General features: G+C 41.3%; 1 protein-coding gene across 1 annotated transcript in view; it reads left to right on the top strand.

The window, feature by feature from the left end:
- MORN4 (MORN repeat containing 4) overlaps window positions 1-16,016 on the top strand; it is a 441,841-nt gene that overhangs the window by 278,789 nt on the left and 147,036 nt on the right. The window contains exon 3 of the mRNA XM_044056229.1: window positions 7,548-7,662. Coding sequence (XP_043912164.1) covers window positions 7,548-7,662 — 115 coding nt within the window. The remainder of the gene's footprint in view (window positions 1-7,547; window positions 7,663-16,016) is intronic.

Raw genomic sequence — 16,016 nt, forward strand, 5'->3', positions numbered from 1 at the left:
TATTACCTTTTGTTCACCCCCTCTATACCCTGAACCCTGACCTCTCTGATTCAATTTCTCTAAACTTTCCCACTCTTTCTCTGTACCTTATTACACTTGCTCTCTCATGCCTCTGCAGCCTAATACACTCTAGTCACCCCCTCTACACCTTGAACTCATCACCACGTTGCTTTGGACCCTGTACACTCACATGTATATACTATTTTCTTGTTCAACTCTCATACACTTCTAAGTTACTACATTCTTCTGTTTCCACTCATGCTCTCACTTTCAAAATGCTTCTGCTTTGTATAGAATATTAATATGTCATATCTGCTATTTTATCTATGCCTATCAATTGTATGTAGTAATGTGTTTATTAATTGCATGTTGTAATGGGTCCATTTTTTTAATTATGCATCAACAATGTTTTTATTAGTTAAATGTATATAACAATGTGGAGCTTTTCTCCCCTGGCCTCCACTGAAAATGGGCTCCTCTAGGCCCAGTGGACTTTCCCAGTCAACAAATGCAATAAATAAATAAGTAAATAATTCCAAACTTTCTGACCTCCCCTCTGGAACTGGTTCACAGGAGACGGACCTGCAAACAGAAGCACTTAGACTCTTTCCAAGAGTCAGTCAAGGAAGACACAGTCTTGGATAAAGGTGAAGGCTCTCCTAGAATCCCCTCTGTGATGACATTACCTTTTGTGAGATCCATGAATTGATGAAGCAAAGAGGGGGATGGTCCACTGATCATCCTTCTTCAGATGAGTCCGTGTTCATGGAAGCCTTTGATTCTTGCTCATCTGTGTCCTTGGTGGTACCACCTGTTGACCCAGTCATTAATTTGATAGTTTAACGAGCATGGAAAGACCCTGATGTGGTGGAACCCATGCCTAAGAAACTTGATAGGACTCTAGCAGCACAAACAGACCAGAAGCACTGGAGCAAAGGTCCAGGATGCGATGGTAGTAGTGGTGGTTACAAAGAAGGAACTATCTGAAGAAGGTTCCTCGGTCCATCCCCCTAACAGAGAGTCTAGGGATATGGATCATTTTGGGAAACTGATGTAAGGTTCAGCAACCTTTGCACTTAGAGTGCTGAATTATTTAGCCACTGTCACCAGATTTCCAGGAGACCTGACCAGTGAGATTTCCAAGTCTCTCTCTTGGGTATCCTGTTTGTAGATGTTTAGAAGGAGTGGACTCAGCTTTCTACCCTCCAGTCCGCTTCCAGCATGGCCATGCAACTGCTTTCAAATGCAACTGATGGCACAGCTAGAGCAGCAGGCACTGGCATTATCATTTGTCAGTATGCCTGGATGCTTCTGTGATCTTGCAGAAAGCTTTGACATTTTTCATTAATGCCTCCTTTGATGGGTCCACCTTATTTGGACCCAGAGTGAAAGAAGCAGTGACTAGGAGTCAGCAGGAAGGAAAGACTCTCTCTGCAGTGAGAATCTGCTTCTTCACTCTCCAACGATCATGTTCTAGGAACCAAGAGGCTGAGAAGATGTGGTTCCAAAAAGCACAGAGCTCTTCCTACCAAGATACTTGTGGCAGTTGGCCTACTCATGGGAGAGGAAAAGATAACAATAATGGACATTGCCATAGAGACAGAGGTGGACTGCATAACCAGGGCTTTTACAGTCCCATTAACTAAAAGATCTTCCAGTGCCCTTGAAGAATTGCCCAGCTGCTGCATTCTGGAGGCAGTTGGGAAGGTGCTTGTCTCTGCACCCACAAGCCTTAGCCAAACATAACTACAGTTTCTTGGGTGCTAAGCATAATTTCCAAAGGCTACTCCATTACAGTTTTCCTTCCTCATTTCAAAGTTTCTGATGTTCCACCCAGTCAATGGGAACTCACAGTAACAGAGATCTCCAAGCTGCTAGAAGTAAGAGTTATCCAGCTGGTCACCAAAAAAACTGAATTCGGAGTCTACTCAAGGTTCTTTTTAGTACCCAAAAAACAGTGGACCTCAGATCTATTCTGGATTTGAGCCATCTAAATCATTATGTCACAGACAAAATTCCAGATTATTACACTTCAGTCCATTTTTCCTTTGCTGTAGAAGGACAAGTGGATGTCCTCCATAGCTCTCAAAGATTCTTACTACCATGTTAAGATAGAGAAGCATTCAAGGAGATTTCTCCATTTCAGGCTGGGAGTCAATTATCATCAATTCGGAGCCCTACTGTTCTGTCTCAGTACAGCCCCCATGGTATTTACCATGTTTTCCCATACCTCTATGATTTGCTCCTGACTGCTACTTCTAGCAACCTGTTGTAAAACTATCATGACCTTTCGCTCCAGCTGATGCAAGACCTAAGGATCATGATCGGTCTAACCCAAAGTCATCTTATGCCTACTCAACAGATAGAATTTACTGGATGCCTCCTGGACACAAGTTTGCAGAGATCGCCCAACATCCCAACTCCAGGGCACTTTCCCTGCACCTTACTTCCACTCCATTTCTTTATCACCACTCCCCGTAGGTGAGACTAATTCTTCTCTTTCTGGGTCTTATGGCTTCCACAATCCTCATGGTTCCATTGGCCAGATTTCACATGAGAGTGCTTCAGTAGACCCTAGCTCTTCAGTGGTCCCAGTTTTACTATCCACTTCATGCCAAATTTTGATTCACTCGGATCTTCAGGCAGCACATATCCTGGAGGATAATATCTCATTCAGTGATAGAAGGGCATCTATTCCTTACAGACCCCCTATGCCGGTAGTGACTATATGAACACATCTCTTCTAGGGTGGGGGTGGAGACATTCAAAAGGAAGACCATCCGGGGTATTTGGTCACATACATAGGTCAACCTTCACCTCACTGTCCTGGAAATGAGGGCAGTCCTCCTAGTGTTTAAGGCTTTTCAGGGTGTCGTTCCTAGGTGTGTGATATCAGTACAGACTGACTGTATGGCACTTCTATCCGTTGTGTCAAGAAGCCATGAGAGTCTGTCAATGGGCAATGTGTTCTCAATGCTTTCTAATAGCAGTGCATATTCTGGGGTCCTCCAGTGTACTGATCAACAAGTTGAGCAGATATAGCTTGTTGCTTCACAAGTGGTCCCTCAATCCAACAGCGACAACTCTGAATTTCAGTCGCTGGGGCCAACCTTGCAGCAACCTGTTTGTATCCTACCTAAATACCAAGTGCTAGTTACTTTGAAAAAAAACATCAGTAAAAGAATAATAAAAACCAAACTACTCAGCCAGGAATATAAAGCTGCACCACGTTCTGTATTTGTAGAACTTTTAATAAAAAACTCTGGTCCTCAGCACAAGCAAGCCTTCCAGGAATAATGATATAATCATCATATCATTCTAATATATATATTGCACACAATTGCACTTAATTAAATCAATGAAAAAATGAATCACAATTTTAAAAAACTTTTAAAGGAAAACCTTCCAGTTACATTCATTATTTAAACCAGCTGGAAACTGTGTTAAATTTCAAGATATACAATATTTCCTTATACAATACTTTCTTTTTTACAATCGCCTCAACCTCACCTGAAATCTTTTCCAGAATACAAGCTTTTAGAACAGAAGAATTGCTATTATGTCTAAGGTTAAAATGCTGGGCAACGGGATTTATAAGATTCTTATTTTAATAACCCTGGCATGTTCCTGAAGTCTCAACTTAAAAATTATGTTTGTTTCCCTTATGTAAAATAAATCACAAGGGCATGACAGGGCATATACTACTGATTTAGTAGTAGAAGAATATATAGATGTCGGACAAAATCTGATTTCATTAATGTTGTCAAAAGATCTAGTTATATTAGAATAGACCGAACAACTTCCACAAGTGAAGGTTCCACAGCTAATAGGGTGTATGTTCAACTTATCACCCGGTTGCATAAATATATTATGTATTACCATATCTCTGATGTTCCTACTTCTTTTATATGAAATAAGTACAGCCCTGTATAAATTCCTCACACCTTCCTTGTTATTAGTCAAATAAGGCCAATAATATTTAATAATATCTATAATTTCATGGCTCAGGATGTTATACACAGTTACAAAATATACCTTTCTACTACCTTGTACTGCATTTCTATTTCTACTTTCATTAATTCTCTCCACAGAAAAATTAGTACATTGAATAAAAATTCAGCAGTTTTTGTACAGAATTAATAATTAGCATTTCATCATACCCTCTTTGTCTAAAGACAACACAAGTATTTAAAATGTATTTCTCCAAGATGTTAACATCATTACATAGTCTGCTCACCCTCAATAGTTCATCATAGGGTAAGGCTTGCATGGTATGTGGGGGGTGACAACTCTTGCTCTCAAGAATACAAACATCACAAGTACATTTTCTGTGTATATCAGTAACTATGACATCCCTCCCTTATTTCTAGTTTAACATCTAGATAATTCACTGATTTCCCCACTTTTAAACCATCAAATTCTAATTGAAATTGATTTACATTCAAATCATCTATAAAAAGGGGAGCTAAATCAGCACCTCCTTTGCATAAAAAAATCAAATCATCTATATACCTACAATAAAGGACTACAAAATTCTTAAAGAAACTGGATTTATAAAGAAATTCAACTTCAGAAAGTCCCATCATTAAGTTAGCGTACATGGGTGAGAAGGATGCACCCATGGCAGTTCCTTGTTGTTGGTAGGTACAATTGTTAAATTCAAAAAAAAATATTAGTTAAACAAAAATAAACTAATTCAATAACATAGTTCCTAACAGGACTATCTCCCAGGAAAAACTTAAGACCTTCAATTCCTGACATATGAGTAATGCTAACATAAAGACTCTTTACATCTAATACTGTCTAATAATAACCATTTTCACATTTAACATTTTTCAGTTTATCTAGAAAATGGAAAGTATCTTTGATGTAAGAGTCTAGTTTTACAACATATTTAAGGAGATAAGAATGTAAGAATATTCCAATATTGTGTAAAAAAAAGAATTCTGTGCCGCCACTATGGGTCGGCCAGGGGGAAATCTTAAATTTTTGTGAGTTTTGGGCTAGCAATAAAACTTGGCCAAAGAGCTGCCCTCAATGTTAAATTTGTATTTAACATCCTGCCTAGTAAAATAGCACAATCTAAAGCCCTTGTGAATTAATTCTTTAAAACTTTGAACAGCCAAGTGAAAATCATTTTCACTAACTGCCTTATAAATTCTCCCATCAGACAAATGGTCCGTGCACATTTTAAAGTATTGTTTATAATGCATTACAATTTTCTGACCCTTGTCTGAAGGTTTTATTACAATATCTTGTCTATTACATAAATGTAATAGTGCTTGCCATTCACTTTTACTCAAGTTATACAATACATTTTTCTTTGTAGTAGTAAACTCCATCACATTTTCCATTGCAAAATTAATCATTTTTGAAAATTGCTGTATAATTTGATTAGAAAAAGGGGGGTTGAAAGTACTCTTATATAAAACATTCCCTGTATCCAGGGTACAATATGCATGAAAATTGTCTAAAGAATCAGTGGAGGAATTACAAGAAAAAAAGAAATCTATTTCATCCTCTTCACTAATGGACATTTCCATTAGTTCATTTTCATTTTTACAATTGGTATCACATTCATAATAATCAACTAAATGTAATTTTCTAACAAGCTTGAAAAATTCAGCCTTTAAAAAATGCACTGTAGGGAGAAAAGTAGGAATAAATTTGTCCATAGTGCAATACGGACATTTCCGTATCACATAGGTCAACACCAGATAAGGTCAAGTTCAGTAGTTACTTTGCTCTGATCCTCCCGCAGGGACAGCCATCAAGGGATGCTTTAGTTGACAATTGGCCCACGGTCTCCTCTATGCCTTTCCCCATTGCCTTTAATAAACGTGTTCATACAGAAAGCAAGAACGTGCAAGGCCAAGGTGATCCTCATTGCCCCTTTCTGGTCTTGACAAATGTGGTTTCCCTTCCTGTGCCCTCTACATCTTGCATGAATGCTGGACCATTATCCAGATCTACTAACACACCTGTCCAGACTGCCTCCTCCGGACAGGAAAGCCATTAAGTTAACCACTTGATTCCTCCAGTTCCAAGCTTAGCTAGAGATGCCAGGGATATTAGATGTCTCCATGGGATATTACCATCATGTTACAAGCATGGACTCCGCCACCCTTTCAACTGACAGCAACAGTTAATATGAAATTCCTTTCTTGGAAAACTGTTTTTCTAGTGGTAGTGACTTCAGACAAATGTATTTCAGGGATGCAAGCACTTTCCTGCAGGCCTCTTCCTATGGTCTTTCACAAAGACAGAGTTTCCTTAAGGCCTAATGCACATTTCCTTCCTTAGCTGGCATCCAGAACTAATTTAAACCAGTCAATAAACCTACCAGTCTTTTTCTGAGATTTTCCAACAAGGGTGAATGCATTCTATGTATGCTGGATAGTCATCACCAGCTTAGGTCCTAAACATTCAGGAAGTCAGATCAATTGCTTGTATCAGTTTTAAAACCTAAATTGGGAAAGGCAGTGGCTAAAGCGGGTCTGTCTAGATGGTTATTTGAATGCATTTCCTTTGTTTATAATAAAAAGGCTTGTATACTTCCTATTGATATTTGTGCAGCAGTTACTTGGTCAACAGTACATACATTTGTATCCCATTCTAAGATTGATGAATTGCTCCGCCAACCTCAGGAATGCCCTTACTTGTTACCGCCCAGATTTGTATGCTTGGAAATCTGTCCTATATTTGAATCTGATAAAATAGACAACATTGGTTAGGGGAGTTATGCACTTATCATAGTGATAGATCCACGTTGTTTGATTTTCCTTTAGTTCAACCTCCCACTCACCTGCCTCCTTCCAGACTGTCACATATGTATTTTCTGTGAGCAGTTCTTACTGCATTTTTCCCATAACCCTGCCATTTTTCTTTCCTATATTCTGGAGTTACTTTTGAACATGATTTATATGGTTGATATCCATAACTAGACTATTACATGTGTACATACTATTTAACGGGGGGGGGGGGCAAACTAGATCTGAGGTACTGAGGTGGAGTTCAGGGAATTATGGATAAGGGAGGAGTCTGGGCCCTGGAACCGAAGAGCTTCACGACTGCTGCCAAGGTCGAATCTGGCAACCCATAGTTGAACTAGACGAAAATCAGGCAATATAGATGTATCATTGTGGTAAGTATGTAATTTTTGTATTGCTCTATGTGTAGTTTATTTTAAACAAATGCACTGAAGTAAATTCTAATGATGAAAGCAATAGAAAGTGTTAAAAGCACAGGCACTAGAAAATATGAATAATTGGCTAGCTTTCTTCGCTGCACAAAATTTTTAAGTCCCTATTTGCACGCACAACTTAAGCTAGTAGTGTAATTAATGATTGAACCTTTGAAATTGATCGCATATACAATGTCAAGTTTAAAATTTCATTTAAATTTTATCATTACTAATTACATTTCAAACTAAAATTCTTACCAGTTATTTGTGATTCAGGTTGTTTTCGTTGTTTGCATTATTTGGTAGCTTTAGTGTAGAGCTGATTTTACATTAATTTTGAAGTTTATTTTTTTTTTGTTTGCAGGACGCAGGCATGGGATTGGTCATCTGAAGTTTGCAGACAGCAGCATTTTTTCAGGGCAGTTTGAGAATGGGCTGTTCAATGGCTGTGGAATCCTGATCTTCTCAGATGGTTCAAGGTAAAGATCATTGCTTCAAAAATCCTTTTGATTACAGAACTGTGTTTCAGATAAGTGCCCCTTTGGGGTTTCCTCTTGCCTAGTTTTACTTTTTTTTATGAGTTTACATGTCATCCAGAAAGGGAAAATGTCAGTGTAGGAGGCAGATTCCCCATAAAGAGCATGTGGGAGGCAGAGTCACGAGCAGTGTCTTTTCTGTTTGGGTGCTTTTCATGATCACACGAGGTGTTCTGTCTGCCAAACATTTGTCCCTATGACCATATGTAGTGGTCTCTCCTCCTTAGCGTGACTAGCTGCATGGCTTACAAATAGGACATGGCAAGTATCATACAGCAACTGGATAGGTGCCATCCTTGGTTACAGTCGGGGCATCCTACAGAGCTGTGTGCTAGGCCCTTACTTGTTTAGATTGTATCCTTTAGACCTAACTTTTTCATCTGAAGTGTTCTGCAGTCTATATATGCAGACAACCTGAAATTGGGTAAACTGATTTACATGTGTTATAGATAAGGCATGTCTGCAAAATAATTTGACTAAATTGACCATTTGGGCACAGGAGAATAATATGCTGATAAATGCATCAAAATCCAAGCATATGAGATTTGGGAGACATAAACTGAAAGGTGAATATTTAATACAGGACACTATGACTGAAACTGTAGACTCATTTAAGGATCTGGATATGTGGCTAGATCCAGCTATGAGTTTTTCTAATCATATCAACCAATTGGTTAATGATAATTATAGAATTATAGGTTGTATAACAAAATTTATAAAGTCTAGAAAATCATCGTTAGTTACATTAGACCCAAATTTGTATATGTAATAACAATATGGAAACCCTGTAAGAAAACAAGCATGAGTAAACTGGAAAGAGTACAGCAGAATTATACCAAAGGCATCCATGGATGTGAACATTTAAGTTATTATGAAAGACTAAAATATCTAAACTTGTGCAGTGTTTCTTACAGATATATAAGAGGAGATCTTATTCAGGTGTATAGGGCATTTATAGACTACTACCTCTAGGAATGTTTGGGGTTATCAAAAAGTACTAGAGAATCATCAGACAAACTTTCTAAAAGATTCTATAGGAATGAGAAGTGTACTAATTGGTTCTCTGACAGAGTAGCTGATGCATGGAACAGACTACCAAATAACATTAAAGCAAGTAGTAATTTAGATATTTTTAAGAGCAGCCTGGAGAATTATTATGGGAACAAGTGTTTTGGTATATTGGCAAGCTAGAAGGGCATTAATGCCTGTGCTTGAAATATTTGTATGTATTAGCAATTTACCTGGAGAACCAGTGTCTTAAATTGTTGGTGCACGGTGCTTTGGTGGAATCTTCCAATCCCAAAGGTCAGCCACTTGCCAAGACAAAGGCTAAAAAACTCTGGTCTGATTCGGCTGCTGCCCAGCTTCCCCCTGACATCTCTCCTGAGGCTGGTGAAAGCCCAAAGGATAGCCTGGTTATTGCATCAGATTCTTCTGCAGCAACCCCTTCTGAGGCTGGCATGGATCCACCTTCTCGCACATCCTCGGAAGCTCTGCTAATGTCTACTCCAGATGTTGATGGGAATCCTTGGTTGATTATTTCTGAGGGACTGAGTGAGATACCACAAATCCTTGTTCGGGAGGAGATTACCCTCTATGTTGGTTGAGTATAGGCAAGGGTCTGAATTGCCTAGGGTTTTTAGGTCAGATGTTCTCCAGAAGAAAAAAAAAAAATAAACATTTTCCCCTTGCTGCTAAAGATCCCAGCATGAATGGGGAGGATTTTACCCATGGGTTGTTTAATGTCTTGATGGCTTTAAATCCTCCTCAAGGAGTTTTAGTTCCTGCTTCTTCTTGGTCTTCTACTCCCGTTAAGAGACCCAGAGAGTAGGAATCATCTGAAGAGGATCTGGATTCTGGGGAAGAGTCTTTGGCATACTCCTCTGAAATCCTTTCTACCTTAGATTATGAATCTGGGGAAGAGGATTGTATTAGTCCAGACTCCCCCTCGGAAGAACTCTTCTTCAGGGAATACTATTTCTTATATGATGGAATATTTCAAGTGGGACTGATCTCAGATTTCTGATATCCAAAGAACTCCTCCAAATGGAGTCTCCTAAGCCCTCTGCTGTGTACCTCTTGTCTTGGCTGTCCTTCTAGATACCTTTTTAGCAGCCTCTGTGGCCCCTGAATCTCAACCTCCAGTTCCTAAGAAACCTGACAGATTTTACAAGGTGCCTGATAATTGTAAGTTCTTGTATAAATGCCCTTCTGCTGATCCTTCTGTAATGTCTGTCTCTTCTGACAAACCTTCTAAACGTTTGCCGTCTGCTAAACTACTTTCTTCAAACAAGGACAGTAGGACTATGGAATGTTTAGAGAGAAAGGTATATACTGCTTCCAACCTGGCCTTTCAGGCTGTTAATTACCAGACTCATATGACCAGGTATGTTCCAGCCCTTCTGTCTTAAGCTTCTCAGGCAATCTTTGACCTCTCTGATTCAGAAGGGAAGGTCTCAGCCCTTTCTGTATTGGGTTCTACCTCTCAAGTGGCTCACCACTCTATTAGATGCAGTTGTAATGCAGCTGATGCTTCCTCTAGGGCTGCTGCCTTTAGTTATGTTTTGAGACGTTTATCCTGGCTTCGTGTCCTGCCCTTGCCTAATGATATTAAGGCTAAATTGCTGGATGCTCCTCTTGATAATAAGAATGTCTTTGGTTCTGCTGCTTCTGAGCTTTTTAAATCTATTCAGAATAAAGGCAAGGCCTTGCGAGTCTTGAAACATATTTTTGTGTTTCCTATCCCTAAGTTCCAGAGAAATTATCCATTCAGATCTGATTTTGTACATAGACGGCCTCGCCCTCCTCCTAAATGTAAGAAGGGTTCTAGGAGTGTACATCCTGCAAAGTCCATGCAGACTCCTACATCTCAGAAGCCTCCTTTTCATGACAAGCCAGGTTGCATCTGACAGCTTGCATCCCCTTTCCTTGGGTCAGGTTCCCCTCTCCCCTTCATCTTTCCCTGTCCCTTACCAATTAGTTAAAGGTCACTCAGGACTCTTGGGTTTTATCTGTCATCTGCCAGGGATACTTCATGGTGTGGAAATCCCCTCCTCCTTTTCTGGACATCACTCAACCTCCTCAGGAACAGCTTTCTTTCTTTCCAGACCTGCTTCAGGACCATTCAAGTCGTGCCCCCAGCCCAAGAGGGGGAAATGCATTTATTCCAGGATTTTTCTGGTTCCTAGGAAGGAAGCACGTAAAGACCCATTCTGGACCTTTCTCAACTCAACACCTTTCTAAAGCTCCCTTCTTTTCAGATACTCTCCCTTCAAACTCTGATGTTCTTCATCTCACATTGCTGCAGTCCTTACACTTGGGTAGTCCGCTGTCCTCGGTCGGCCCGAATATCAAAGTATAAGGCTGACGTCGGTCAAGGCGCATTTGACTGACATCAGGACGTCAGGGTACAAATGCGCATGACCGACGTCATATCCTCAGTCTTTTTTGCCGCATGGTCCGATGCAGAAGCATTATTGCAAGTGCCGGTTGGCGTTCTGAAATTTTTCGATTCCGGAGTTTCAGACCGAGTCAAAGTTGGCTAAGTACCCCGTTGGGGAATATTTTGTTTTTTTCTTGCCTCAGTGGTTAAACGGATGTCAGAAAAAGTGAATAACTGCATTTCTTGTGGGAAACAGATACCGCATAGAGATTATCATACTTTGTGTATTCCTTGTTTAGGGCCTGAGCACGACGTTGTTGGGTGTCGCTCTTGTGCTAGATTTAATAAGCGCACTATAAAGAGGAGATTAGATTGTGCCAGGTTAGTCTTCGGGAAGCGGTGCAATTATAAAATGCCGTCGGATGCTCCGGCCGCTTCTTCAAGAAGCGAGGACAAAGCAGTTAAGCCTAGGCTAGAAGAACCGTCCGTACCGGACGCCGGTTCTTTAGAGGTGTCGGTGGAGCCGGTGGTTCCACCGGAGGTTTCTTTGGGATCCCAGGGAGTGACCTTGTTATTGCAGGATGTGGCCTCTCAGGAGGCAGGTCAGGGTGATGGGGCTTCTCAGGTTACTATACTCCCCTCCCTGCCTAGGGTGGTTAGGCCCTCTCCTTCTGTTTCTAAGGCTTCTCCTAGAGGCAGGTCAGGTTTAGCTTCAGTTGGTGTCACCCCTAGTTCTTCTGGAACTGTGCCCAAGAAGCATATGCTTAAAATGGCAGAAGATTTGATTTCTTTGATTAGGGGTTCTTTGCCCCCTCCTGATAAGAGACCTAGGGTTGAGCCTGAGCTAGGGAGTTTTGAGCAGGCTTCAGATGTTTCAGAGTCTTCGGCTGAAGACTTGCAGGAGTACTCTCCTTATTCTGATTCTGATGTGGATGATTCTACTCCTTCTGCTTCTCCTCCTGAGGATTTTTCTTTTTCAGAAACTCTTCATTCCATGAGGGAGCATTTTAAGTGGGAAGGTCAGGACTTCTCTGATTCCAGGAAAAGGCTTAGGGAATTTTTGTTTTTACCCCAACATAGGCCTTTGGCTATACCTCCTGTTTTGGATGTAGTGGAAGATGTTTTTTCAGAGTCTTCTCTTAATCCTGATTCTTTGCCTCCTGCTCCTGTTAAACCGGATAGGTATTACAGGGTGCCTGAAGCTCATAAGTATCTTTTTAAAAGTCCTAGGGCAGACCCAGAAACTGTTAGCCAGGGGCCTAAAGGTGTTAAGGCTTCTGTTGTCAAGAATCCGGTTCCTGCAGATAAAGAAGCCAGGGCCTTGGATAGATGGGGAAAGAAAGTTTATACTTCTTCCACTCTGGCTATGAGGGCTTTGAATTGCCAGTTTCATATGTTAAAATACCAAAACTATCTCCTTTCACAGTTGAAGTCTAAGGTTGATGCTCTGGCGGAAGGTATTGATTGTAAAGAGTTGCAAGATTTAGTACATGTTTCTGAACAGGTGGGGAAACATTCTTTGCAATGTGGTTTTGATGCTGTACAGGCCTCGTCTAGGGTGGCTGCCACTGGGTCAGTTCTTCGCAGGCACGCCTGGCTGAGGGATCAAAATTTATCTGACCATGTTAAAACAAGGATTTTAGATGCTCCTTTACAATCTGATGTGTTGTTTGGTTCTCCTGTTGAGGCAGTTTTAAAGAAAATGGAGGACAAGGCTAAGTCTATGCAGACTGTTAAAGATTTTTTGCAGGTTCAGCCTCCGAAGTTTAGTAGAAATTGGCCTGCTAAAGGGTGGATGTATCCTTCTTATGATTCCCAGTCTAGGGGTAGATCTAGACGTGGTAGGGGCAGAGCTCAGGGCTCCTTCAGGCCTAGGACAGGGAGTTCTCCTGCACAGTCTTCTGGTGAGGGCAGGGGTCAGTCCTTTCGTAAACAGACCCAATGACCTACCTTTTCAGCTGCCAGAGCCTTCTTGTCTGGCAGCACCTTTGGGAGGAAGGTTGGCACTTTTCAAAGAAAATTGGAGTTTAATTACCCAAGACAAATGGGTATTGGATATCATACACCGAGGTTACAGGTTTTATTTCCATACCTTGCCTCCTTTCAGAGGCATGCCAGACATTCCTCCTCAACAAAGAATAGAGGCTCACAAGCAAATTTCTCTGTTACTTCAACTAGGGCCATACAGCCGGTCCCTATGCCAGAAGTGGGCCTAGGATTTTATTCTCGCCTGTTCCTAGTACCAAAGAAGGGGAACACGTGGAGACCAATTTTGGATTTATCTATCCTCAACACTTATCTGGACATTCCCAAGTTCAAAATGTTGACGTTACAACAGCTTTTACCTCTGCTGGGCAAAGATCATTGGATGGTAACTTTGGATCTCAAGGAGGCTTACCTTCATGTTCCTATCAGACTAAGTTGCAGGAAGTATCTGCGTTTGAGCTGGGACTTCTCACTATCAGTTCTCTGCATTGCCCTTTGGCTTATCTACTGCCCAGAGTGTTCACGAAAGTTCTGGCTCCAGTGATAGCTTTCTTCAGGCTAAAAGGAATACAGATCTATCCTTATTTGGACGACTGCCTGATTCTGGCTCAAGGAAGGAAGAGCTTCTTCATCATTTGGAATATGTGATAGCAGTGCTAAGATGCCTGGGGTATTCTGTGAACGAAATAAAGTCCAGTCTAGTACCCTCTCAGGACATGTGCTTTCTGGGTGTAAGACTGAATACAGCATCCCAGATGGCCTTTTAACCCCGGACAAACAAAAGAATCTTTCCCTTTACTTCCATCAACTATCTCATCAGTCCGGGCTGACTGCAAGGACAGTCCTTCAAGCCTTAGGGTTCATGGCATCTTGTATTCTGGTGCTTACCAATGCCAAACTGCATATGAGGAAGCTGCAATGGTATCTCAAAATGTATGGACACAGCACTGCCAGGATCTGGACACTGTCATTCAAATAATACCTTGCATTCAAAAGGAATTTTTGTGGTGGGCTCAGGAATGTCACCTAAACAAGGGACTCTCTGTGACCCGCCAGAGGCGAGTCAGATTTTAACGACAGATGCCTCAGACAAAGCTTGGGAGCTCATCTAAATGGAAAGTGGATACAAGACAAGTGGCCTGCCAGACTGCAACATCTACATATCAACCTGAAGGAGATGTTAGCAGTCCAGTTTGCATTAATAGCTTTCAAGGATTTACTTCTTCCAGGGCAGGTGTTGATTCTAACAGACAACACAACTGTCATGTGGTACATCAACAAGCAAGGGGGAACACATTCTTATCCTCTATGCAGGCAAGCAATGATTTTGTGGGAGACTGCTCTCAGTTTACAGCTCAATCTTCAGGCAAGGTTTCTGCCAGGAGCACAGAACTCCTTAGCGGATGTGTTGAGCAGACGAATTGTGGATCCCCACGAGGGGAAATTGGATCCTCATGTATTTCAGAAATTGACAGTGTCATGGGGAACTCCAGACATAGATCTGTTCGCTTCTCCACTAAACCATCAGCTGCCAAAGTTTTGCACAAAAAGGTTTCATCCCACAGCTTGGAAAGTGGATGCTCTTTCTTTCAATTGGAGCAATCTTCATGTGTATGCCTTTCCACCTCTGCCTCTCCTCCCAAAGGTACTTCTAAAGGTCAGACAGGACAAGCCAAGGATGATTTTAATAGCTCCAGATTGGCCTCGACAGCACTGGTACCCATTACTAAGAAGTCTGGTACGGAAGCCTCCATGGCCTTTGCCTTCGATTCCACACCTGTTGTCACAGGAGAACAGCCATTTGCTCAATGTCAAACTTCACTCTCTTCACCTAACAGCCTGGCATATTCTGTTTTGAACCATAGAGGGTCTCAACTTCCACAACAAGTTTTGAATGTGATTTTGGAAGCTAGAAGGCCTAGTACAAGGAAAGTGTACGCAGATAAATGGAAGAGATTTTTGTTTTGGAGTACAGCAAAGGATTTTGATGTTTCTGAGCCTAATTTAAGTGTGGCTCTTCAATATCTTACTGAGTTACTGGACAAAGGTTTGTCCTTCTCTTCTATTAAGGTTCATGCTGCAGCAATTTCAGCTCACTATGAATGTGACCCTCCATTGTTTTCTCATCCTTTGTTCAAGCAATTTCTTAGAGGGGCAAAGAATATAAGACCCCCACGTAGAGCTCCTACTCCTGCTTGGGATCTCAATTTTGTGTTGGAGAAACTCACTCTACAACCTTTTGAGCCTGCAGCTACTTCTGAGTTGAAATTTTTGTCATGGAAGACTGCTTTTTTGTTGGCCATTACCTCTGCAAGAAGGGTTTCTGAATTGCAGGCCCTTATGGCGGTGGAGCCTTTCTTGATTTTCCATAAGGATAGGGTATCTTTACGTACTAATCCTTCCTTTATGCCTAAGGTGGTTTCTAGTGTGGCTTTAAACCAAACTATTCATTTGCCTACTTTTTATGCAAATCCCCAAAATAAAGGGGAAAAGATTTTGCACACTTTAGATGTACACAGGCAGTTGCGTTATTATTTGGACAGAACTAAAGGGTTCAGGCAGTCTCAGCAGTTGTTTGTTTCTTTTGCTTTGAGTTCTCAGGGCAAGCCTGTGTCAAAACAAACTATTTCTAAGTGGATTGGGTTTTGCATTGCTTTCTGTTATTCCCATCATGGCAAGGAGATTCCGGCTGGGATTAGGCCTCATTCCACTAGGGCTACTGCCACTTCGACAGCCTTTTTGAGGGGAGTGGCAACCAAGGATATTTTGGAGGCAGCTACTTGGAGTTCAGTGCATACTTTCTCTAGGCATTATCACCTACCACTATACTCTAAATCCAGGGCTGGTTTTGCCACTGCTGTTTTGCAGGGCATTTTGGCAGCTCCTGCTTCCTTGTAGTTTGACCAGCCTCCCTTACCTCTGCTTTGGG

This window comes from Protopterus annectens, chromosome 14.part0, assembly GCF_019279795.1.
Source record: "Protopterus annectens isolate FY-2018-M chromosome 14.part0, PAN1.0, whole genome shotgun sequence".
Taxonomy (NCBI): domain Eukaryota; kingdom Metazoa; phylum Chordata; order Ceratodontiformes; family Protopteridae; genus Protopterus; species Protopterus annectens.